Genomic DNA, 10515 nt, shown 5'->3' on the forward strand with positions numbered 1-10515 from the left:
CACGTTTTTTTTTTATGTTTTCAGGTCTTATACAGGTCTTCGCTATACAATTAATTCATGTAATTGAATTGTGTTACCTAGTGAGTGCTTCACTGGATTGTGTTACCTAGTGAGTGCTCCACTGAATTGTGTTACCTAGTGAGTGATCCACTGGATTGTGTTACCTAGTGAGTGCTTCACTGGATTGTGTTACCTAGTGAGTGCTCCACTGGATTGTGTTACCTAGTAAGTGATCCACTGAATTGTGTTACCTAGTGAGTGATCCACTGAATTGTGTTACCTAGTGAGTGCTCCACTGGATTGTGTTACCTAGTGAGTGCTCCACTGGATTGTGTTACCTAGTGAGTGCTCCACTGGATTGTGTTACCTAGTGAGTGCTCCACTGGATTGTGTTACCTAGTGATTGCTCCACTGGATTGTGTTACATAGTGATTGCTCCACTGGATTGTGTTACCTAGTGAGTGATCCACTGGATTGTGTTACCTAGTGAGTGATCCACTGGATTGTGTTACCTAGTGAGTGCTTCACAGGATTGTGATACCTAGTGAGTGCTCCACTGGATTGTGTTACCTAGTGAGTGATCCACTGGATTGTGTTACCTAGTGAGTGCTCCACTAGATTGTGTTACCTAGTGAGTGCTCCACTAGATTGTGTCACCTAGTGAGTGCTCCACTGGATTGTGTTACCTAGTGAGTGCTCCACTGGATTGTGTTACCTAGTGAGTGATCCACTGGATTGTGTTACATAGTGAGTGCTCCACTGGATTGTGTTACATAGTGAGTGCTCCACTGGATTGTGTTACCTAGTGAGTGATCCACTGGATTGTGTTACCTAGTGAGTGCTTCACTGGATTGTGATACCTAGTGAGTGATCCACTGGATTGTGTTACCTAGTGAGTGATCCACTGGATTGTGTTACCTAGTGAGTGCTCCACTGGATTGTGTTACCTAGTGAGTGCTTCACTGGATTGTGTTACCTAGTGAGTGCTCCACTGGATTGTGTTACCTAGTGAGTGCTCCACTGGATTGTGTTACCTAGTGAGTGCTCCACTGGATTGTGTTACCTAGTGAGTGCTCCACTGGATTGTGTTACCTAGTGAGTGATCCACTGGATTGTGTTACCTAGTGAGTGCTCCACTGGATTGTGTTACCTAGTGAGTGCTTCGCTGGATTGTATTACCTAGTGAGTGCTCTACTGAATTGTGTTACCTAGTGAGTGCTTCACTGGATTGTATTACCTAGTGAGTGCTCCACTGGATTGTGTTACCTAGTGAGTGCTTCACTGGATTGTGTCACCTAGTGAGTGCTTCACTGGATTGTGTTACCTAGTGAGTGCTCCACTGAATTGTGTTACCTAGTGAGTGCTCCACTGGATTGTGTTACCTAGTGAGTGATCCACTGGATTGTGTTACCTAGTGAGTGCTCCACTGGATTGTGTTACCTAGTGAGTGCTCCACTGGATTGTGTTACCTAGTGAGTGCTTCACTGGATTGTGTCACCTAGTGAGTGCTTCACTGGATTGTGTTACCTAGTGAGTGCTCCACTGGATTGTGTTACCTAGTGAGTGCTCCACTGGATTGTGTTACCTAGTGAGTGATCCACTGGATTGTATTACCTAGTGAGTGATCCACTGGATTGTGTTACCTAGTGAGTGATCCACTGGATTGTATTACCTAGTGAGTGCTCCACTGGATTGTGTTACCTAGTGAGTGCTTCACTGGATTGTGTCACCTAGTGAGTGCTCCACTGGATTGTGTTACCTAGTGAGTGCTCCACTGAATTGTGTTACCTAGTGAGTGATCCACTGGATTGTGTTACCTAGTGAGTGATCCACTGGATTGTGTTACCTAGTGAGTGCTCCACTGGATTGTATTACCTAGTGAGTGATCCACTGGATTGTGTTACCTAGTGAGTGCTTCACTGGATTGTGTCACCTAGTGAGTGCTTCACTGGATTGTGTTACCTAGTGAGTGATCCACTGGATTGTATTACCTAGTGAGTGCTCCACTGGATTGTGTTACCTAGTGAGTGCTTCACTGAATTGTGTTACCTAGTGAGTGCTCCACTGGATTGTGTTACCTAGTGAGTGCTCCACTGGATTGTGTTACCTAGTGAGTGCTCCACTGAATTGTGTTACCTAGTGAGTGTTCCACTGGATTGTGTTACCTAGTGAATGCTTCGCTGGATTGTGTTACCTAGTGAGTGATCCACTGGATTGTGTTACCTAGTGAGTGCTCCACTTGATTGTGTTACCTAGTGAGTGCTCCACTTGATTGTGTTACCTAGTGAGTGCTCCACTTGATTGTGTTACCTAGTGAGTGCTCCACTTGATTGTGTTACCTAGTGAGTGCTCCACTGGATTGTGTTACATAGTGAGTGCTCCACTGAATTGTGTTACCTAGTGAGTGCTCCACTGGATTGTGTTACCTAGAGAGTGCTCCACTGGATTGTGTTACCTAGTGAGTGCTCCACTGGATTGTGTTACTTAGTGAGTGCTCCACTGGGTTGTGTTACCTAGTGAGTGCTCCACTGCATTGTAGTACCCCTCGTATGATTCCGGACAAGGAGAATGTTTCAATACAAAAGTATATATGAATAGCGTGCGCTAGATTGCGCTCCCTCCACAATCGGCTAAAGATAATTGTATTCACCTACATATATCTTTAAAGAATCCGCGCATGCGCTGTGTATATGGTCTGAGTAATTACGTAAGGCCCACATAGGGTTTCCGCTTTACAGCAACACTGATAATTTGCTAATCTATCAATTCTGTAGCACTTATCTGGGCCCCTGACATGTGCAGTATTTCTCCTGTTTCACCAAGTCGAAATCTACACGCCCTTTCTGTAACTTCCACGGCTATTCAAGGCCCTATCTCATATATGAAATTGACCAGATATATTCTCTCGGAGTTATGGAACGGTCTGTTTTGTATTTGTTTTTCGAGAAAATATGACCACACGGAAATTATGTCTTCATGAGATGAAGAAACCTCAATCACGGATAACATAGCTATTTTATATGCCCTGCATGAAGACGTGTAACAGCCGATATCTACATGTTTCATGCCGGTATTCAGCGCTGTGTGGTGTGAGTTTTATATTCCCTACGGTGCAGTCGACATGGAGTGGTAACAGGCGAGAATTGCGGCATATTTCTCGTCTTTTTATGGCTGTTTGAGAAATAAAACGAATGAGTATTAGAAACCATCTACAGTTTCCTATATCCGGCTTGTGTCACACATCACAGACTTATCTTCTTCTTAAAGGAAACAGTATCTGTATAATTAAGTCAAGAGGGAAAATTAATATGAATCGCCAGGAAACAATGCTCTGTGCCGACAGCGTTTGGGCTGCGTACTTGACACGGGAGTGGGTGCAAGATAGTCAACTCGTCTGCTTTCATCTGAAATGAAGCATTGCCAGCAATTGAGATAATTAGGTAGGGAGCTTGTGTTGGTATAGCTGACTCTCCTATTGACATTGAGATTGATACGGTACCAATATGACTGACGCACACAAAAAAGTTTTCGAACAAAAACAACATAAAACAACTCAAAGTTGATAGCAAGCAGAATGTCCCGTACATCCGACGGTTGCAGCATCTGTGGTCTGTGGATCGCCTTGTGTCAGTTCGTCTGAGCCACCGTAACCTGACGTCACGGTTGGGCGCTCACTGTTATTGACCACTAGTTTGTCTGTGACCGTTCCTGACCAAATGAATGATGAAATTAAGACCCGACTGACCCCGGCCAGACAGATTAACTCTTTACTGCCAAATATTACGACACACTCACCACCACAGCGACTATCAACACCGACTGGTGCTTTGTATACAGCTGTATAACAAGGAAGCACTACAGCTGTCGCTACATGGAACTAGGACTCATACCACGCCGTTGGGTAGGTCCCTGACCAAGGGGTGACATAACGGATCGAAATGGTCAGGCCCGGTGACTTGGTTGATACAGTGTCGAAGCACTTCGATGGCGTAGGTGTGTGCTCGTAACGTCAATCGCCGGTTTGTCTCCACAGTTTTACTTACAGACTGTCGTCATGTAGACGGACTATTGAGTGCGGCGGAAAACAACAACCGATACAAATTGCTATTTTCCATTGTGTCCCTTCCTATACCGTGGTAACTGAGATTGCTTCTACCACTGTCTCTCACTTCAAATGCTACTATCTTCCTGACTACTGATACTGGGACATTACTCCTGATACTGCTTCCGCTGCTTCTAGTGTTACCATGACAACTAATATTACATTTAATTATGTTTCTTGTACCATAACTTCTTCCACTTTGACAACATCCCAGTCTTCTTGTACAGTTACCATGGTTACTGTTACTTCTTCTACCACCATTCTAAAACTACCATTAAATACGAATCTTTTATTATCAATACTGCTACCATTTCTATTTGTCTGCTGTTAATGCTGTTTCTACCAATACCCAACTGCAGCATTACTCCTTCTTGTACACAACAACATCTATCAGTAAACGTTACTCTAGTATCATTACAACTACTGCTACTACTACTACTACTACTACTACTACTACTGCTACTACTACTACTACTACAACTACTGCTACTACTACTACTATTATTATTATTATTATTATTATTATTATTATTAATTTATAACACAACTGCTGTTTTAAACATTACATCAAAGTACTATGACATATCACTACAACTGTATCAACAACTACTACTGGCACAACTACAACAACATCTACAGTAAATACCACTACATCTACTTCTACAATTATTAGCCTACTACTACTGTTTCAAACACCACGGCTACCATATATCTATATACAACCACGGCAACAACAGCATTGACATCTGCGTGACTTCACGTTGAAAAATTGCGAACCCATTGTCATGTATCGCCACAGTTTCACATGCACACACACCAAGTTCAACAACATATAAAACCTTTTAACATTTTAAGCCTTTTATGTTTTAGCGATGCTTCAAATATGATATAATATCCATGCAATTTCTCCAAATTAAAGAACAGGTGCCATGAGGTGAAGCCCTCTGACACAATAAAATTTTGATTAATGCGCAGTGTCGCGAAAGGTTCGCCAACTCCGAACTAGTCTTTCGGTAAGTAGCACCTTGTCACTTGCCGGGTAATTCCGCTTGACAGACTATCGACCCGATTTTGGTGACCCCTGATCCCGAACTGGATGAGATTGACAACGCAATTACTTAACACATGGCTAGCATGCAGCCTTTATTATGGTCTTTCATGTTTCCATCCACAAAATGGAATCTGTGTATTAGCCTTTTAGAAGGTAAGAGAGGGGATAGACTGTATTAAACATGTGTATACCTCTCATGTCAAGAACTATAGTTATTTCTACCATGAAATAAGGTCTTTGTAACATTTAACGTGAGTGATCGACGCCATAGTTAGTTTAAAAAAATCTTTGGTCTTATTTTTGTGGCCTTAACTGAGATAAAGTGCCGCCAGCTATATTTTGAAATGACAACAGTTAGGGTGGGGGACATTTCATGTGACACACACAGCCTATTCTACTCTGCAAAGAAATAATTACATTGACAATTTACCTTGACATATACATAGATATGTATTTAAATGGTTGTATGCTGCGCTTGCATTACATGCAAAGCATATTAAGTTGTGTTTTCTGTACAACAGGGAAGTGGTGTTTCGCCTTGAATTGTTTCGGAAGGAAGTGGACATCTACCTTCCCATAATGTTTGCTAAAATAATCCTGTCTAACAATAGACGCCACCAAATATTAATCAGCCATTCTGGTGTCCTCCCCGAATAATGTCAAAGACGCATGTTTCCTACAACCACTCATCCACCCCATGTCCGACTACAGTGATGCTGGTGTTTCCTACAACCACACATTCCCCCCATGTCCGACTACAGTGATGCTGGTGTTTCCTACAACCACACATTCCCCCAATGTCCGACTACAGTGAGACTGGTGTTTCCTACAGCCACACATTCCCCCCATGTCTGACTACAGTGATGCTGGTGTTTCCTACAACCACACATTCCCCCCATGTCTGACTACAGTGATGCTGGTGTTTCCTACAACCACACATTCCCCCAATGTCCGACTACAGTGAGACTGGTGTTTCCTACAACCACTCATCCACCCCATGTCCGACTACAGTGATGCTGGTGTTTCCTACAACCACACATTCCCCCATGTCCGACTACAGTGATGCTGGTGTTTCCTACAACCACACATTCCCCCCATGTCTGACTACAGTGATGCTGGTGTTTCCTACAACCACACATTCCCCCATGTCCGACTACAGTGATACTGGTGTTTCCTACAACCACACATTCCCCCATGTCCGACTACAGTGATCCTGGTGTTTCCTACAACCACACATTCCCCCATGTCCGACTACAGTGATGCTGGTGTTTCCTACAACCACACATTCCCCCAATGTCCGACTACAGTGATGCTGGTGTTTCCTACAACCACTCATCCACCCCATGTCCGACTACAGTGATGCTGGTGTTTCCTACAACCACACATTCCCCCATGTCCGACTACAGTGATCCTGGTGTTTCCTACAACCACACATTCCCCCCCCATGTCTGACTACAGTGATGCTGGTGTTTCCTACAACCACACATTCCCCCATGTCCGACTACAGTGATGCTGGTGCTTCCTACAACCACTCATCCACCCCATGTCCGACTACAGTGATGCTGGTGTTTCCTACAACCACACATTCCCCCATGTCTGACTACAGTGATACTGGTGTTTCCTACAACCACACATTCACCCCATGTCTGACTACAGTGATGCTGGTGTTTCCTACAACCACACATTCCCCCATGTCCGACTACAGTGATGCTGGTGTTTCCTACAACAACTCATCCACCCCATGTCCGACTACAGTGATGCTAGTGTTTCCTACAACCACACATTCCCCCATGTCCGACTACAGTGATGCTGGTGTTTCCTACAACCACACATTCCCCCCCATGTCCGACTACAGTGATGCTGGTGTTTCCTACAACCACACATTCCCCCCATGTCCGACTACAGTGATGCTGGTGTTTCCTACAACCACTCATCCACCCCATGTCCGACTACAGTGATGCTGGTGTTTCCTACAACCACACATCCCCCCCATGTCTGACTACAGTGATGCTGGTGTTTCCTACAGCCACACACTTCCCCCATGTCCGACTACAGTGATGCTGGTGTTTCCTACAACCACACAATCACCCCATGTCACACAGATCTAGCAGCTAAAGTTACCCTCTTTTCAGCTCTGAATATAAGACTTGAGAGTTCCTTAATACCGGAGAGTTCGCTTATATATAAATTTCTTTCGTGGACTATATGTTAGTCGTCAGTGATACATAGCACAGTTGGGTAGATAGGTAACGCTATACGGTTATAACGAACTAAAATATACCACTAAGTTAAGTTCGTTTTAACCGTAGTTCGTTATAAGCATATATCCAGCACATATAAAGCAAATGGCCGGGACAAAAATAAACAACAGTTGGTACACACAATCGCATGTTTGATTTGATGACACTGCGAACTAAACACATTTTCTCTGCTCGCCCCGTCTTTGTACATGAACAGGGTTTAAGAGAATGTTGTTTGTATACAGTATGTCCCGAGGCCTGATGTTCCACTGATGGTGTCATCCTTCCACATAAGCCCAGGTCAGTGTGAAGTAACAGCGCCACGGCCCCACCCGCCTCTAGTTCAGCTCATGGTCTTTTACGTGTTTGTTAGGGAATCATCGCAAATCGTATTATTCCATGTCGCAATACATTTTCAGGGCGTATGTAATGAGTCTTTAGCTGACACACGTTACCATGACGACATGGGAGTATTTGTAACTGATGATTGAAGTGATGTAGTAACGCCAGTCACTTGTCACGTGACTGTCAACGTCATGTCCCGTTTTCCTGTTTTGTTCTGTCACGGAGAATTTTACTGTCACAGACACCTCTACTGTCACAGACATTTCTACCGTCACAGACAACTCTACTATCACAGACACCTCTACTGTCACAGACCACTCTACTATCACAGACAACTCTACTATCACAGACACCTCTACTATCACAGACACATCTACTATCACAGACATCTCTACTATCACAGACACCTTTACTGTCACAGACACCTCTACTATCATAGACACCTCTACTATCACAGACACCTCTACTATCACAGACACCTCTACTATCACAGACACATCTACTATCACAGACATCTCTACTATCACAGACACCTTTACTGTCACAGACACCTCTACTATCACAGACACCTCTACTTTCACAGACACTTCTACTATCACAGACATCTCTACTATCACAGACATCTCTACTATCACAGACACATCTACTATCACAGACACATCTACTATCACAGACATCTCTACTATCACAGACATCTCTACTATCACAGACACATCTACTATCACAGACACCTCTACTATCACAGACACATCTACTATCACAGACATCTCTACTATCACAGACACCTTTACTGTCACAGACACCTCTACTATCACAGACACCTCTACTATCACAGACACATCTACTATCACAGACATCTCTACTATCACAGACATCTCTACTATCACAGACACCTCTACTATCACAGACACCTCTACTATCACAGACACATCTACTGTCACAGACAACTCTACTATCACAGACACCTCTACTATCACAGACACCTCTACTATCACAGACACATCTACTGTCACAGACAACTCTACTATCACAGACATCTCTACTATCACAGACACATCTACTATCAAAGACACCTCTACTATCACAGACATCTCTACTGTCACAGACACCTCTACTATCACAGACACCTCCAGTGTCACAGACATCTCTACTATCACAGACATCTCTACTGTCACAGACACCTCTACTATCACAGACACCTCTACTATCAAAGACACCTCCAGTGTCACAGACACCTCTACTGTCACAGACACCTCTACTATCACAGACACCTCTACTGTCACAGACACCTCTACTATCACAGACACCTCTACTATCACAGACACCTCTACTGTCACAGACAACTTTACTGTCACAGACACCTCTATATTCACAAACATCTCTACTGTCACAGACACATCTACTGTCACAAACAACTTTACTGTCACAGACAACTCTACTGTCACAGACAACTCTACTGTCACAGACAACTCTACTGTCACAGACAACTCTACTATCACAGACACCTCTACTGTCACAGATAACTTTACTGTCACAGACACCTCTATATTCACAAACACATCTACTATCACAGACAACTCTACTGTCACAGACAACTCTACTATCACAGACACCTCTACTGTCACAGACAACTTAACTGTCACAGACACCTCTACATTCACAAACACATCTACTGTCACAGACACCTCTACTGTCACAGACAACTCTACTATCACAGACACCTCTACTGTCACAGACAACTTAACTGTCACAGACACCTCTATATTCACAAACACATCTACTATCACAGACAACTCTACTATCACAGACACCTCTACTGTCACAGACAACTTAACTGTCACAGACACCTCTATATTCACAAACACATCTACTGTCACAGACACCTCTACTGTCACAGACAACTCTACTATCACAGACACCTCTACTGTCACAGACAACTTAACTGTCACAGACAACTCTATATTCACAAACACATCTACTATCACAGACACCTCTACTGTCACAGACACCTCTACTATCACAGACACCTCTACTGTCACAGACAACTTAACTGTCACAGACACCTCTATATTCACAAACACATCTACTGTCACAGACAACTCTACTGTCACAGACAACTCTACTATCACAGACACCTCTACTGTCACAGACAACTTAACTGTCACAGACACCTCTATATTCACAAACACATCTACTGTCACAGACACCTCTACTGTCACAGACAACTTAACTGTCACAGACACCTCTATATTCACAAACACATCTACTGTCACAGACAACTCTACTGTCACAGACAACTCTACTATCACAGACACCTCTACTGTCACAGACAACTTAACTGTCACAGACACCTCTATATTCACAAACACATCTACTGTCACAGACACCTCTACTGTCAGCCATCTCTGCTGCCATGCCCGTGTGTCACACTGTAATCGAATGATTGACGAAGATTAATAAATTTCTTAATAAACTAGAAGTTCATGAACTAAAGTTTTCAAATGCAAAGCGTTCTTGAGTGTTGATTCATATTTTGTTTTTATTTTTCACACCCGTAGCGATAGAATCACATAACGCAATGCTTTTTCGTCAAACGTGGATGCATGAGCACCGACTGATATACGCAGTTTGAGTGACAAGTAGTGTTCTATCCATCACGATGTCTCTCAGCATTTCCATACCATATCGACGTGCTGTCTGACGTATGTCATCATACTGTCACGTTCGAGAGCGCCGCTGTCGTGAAAATCAAACACATACACAAAGATAGCTTTTTA

The 10515-nt window shown here is 43.4% G+C and overlaps 1 protein-coding gene across 1 annotated transcript; it reads right to left on the reverse strand.

Annotated features, from left to right (window-relative positions):
- Positions 1 to 7830: 7830 nt before the first annotated feature.
- Positions 7831 to 10452, reverse strand: LOC139471063 (uncharacterized). Its single transcript, XM_071253366.1, has 2 exons — positions 10420 to 10452; positions 7831 to 10167 (listed from the first exon to the last, which is right to left on the reverse strand). The coding sequence occupies exons 1-2, from the start codon at positions 10450 to 10452 to the stop codon at positions 7831 to 7833; spliced, it is 2370 nt and encodes a 789-aa protein (XP_071109467.1).
- Between the last annotated feature and the right edge of the window lie 63 nt (positions 10453 to 10515).

The sequence above is a fragment of the Haliotis cracherodii genome, unplaced genomic scaffold, assembly GCF_022045235.1.
Source record: "Haliotis cracherodii isolate W230 unplaced genomic scaffold, xgHalCrac1.p SCAF_21, whole genome shotgun sequence".
In the NCBI taxonomy this organism is placed as follows: domain Eukaryota; kingdom Metazoa; phylum Mollusca; class Gastropoda; order Lepetellida; family Haliotidae; genus Haliotis; species Haliotis cracherodii.

Coding starts and splice junctions, on each gene's coding strand:
- LOC139471063 (XM_071253366.1), bottom strand. CDS start 10,452: ATGATGACATACGTCAGACAGCACGTCGATATG. Junction 10,168..10,419: donor TCAGACAGCACGTCGATATG/GTATGGAAATGC, acceptor ATTCGATTACAG/TGTGACACACGGGCATGGCA.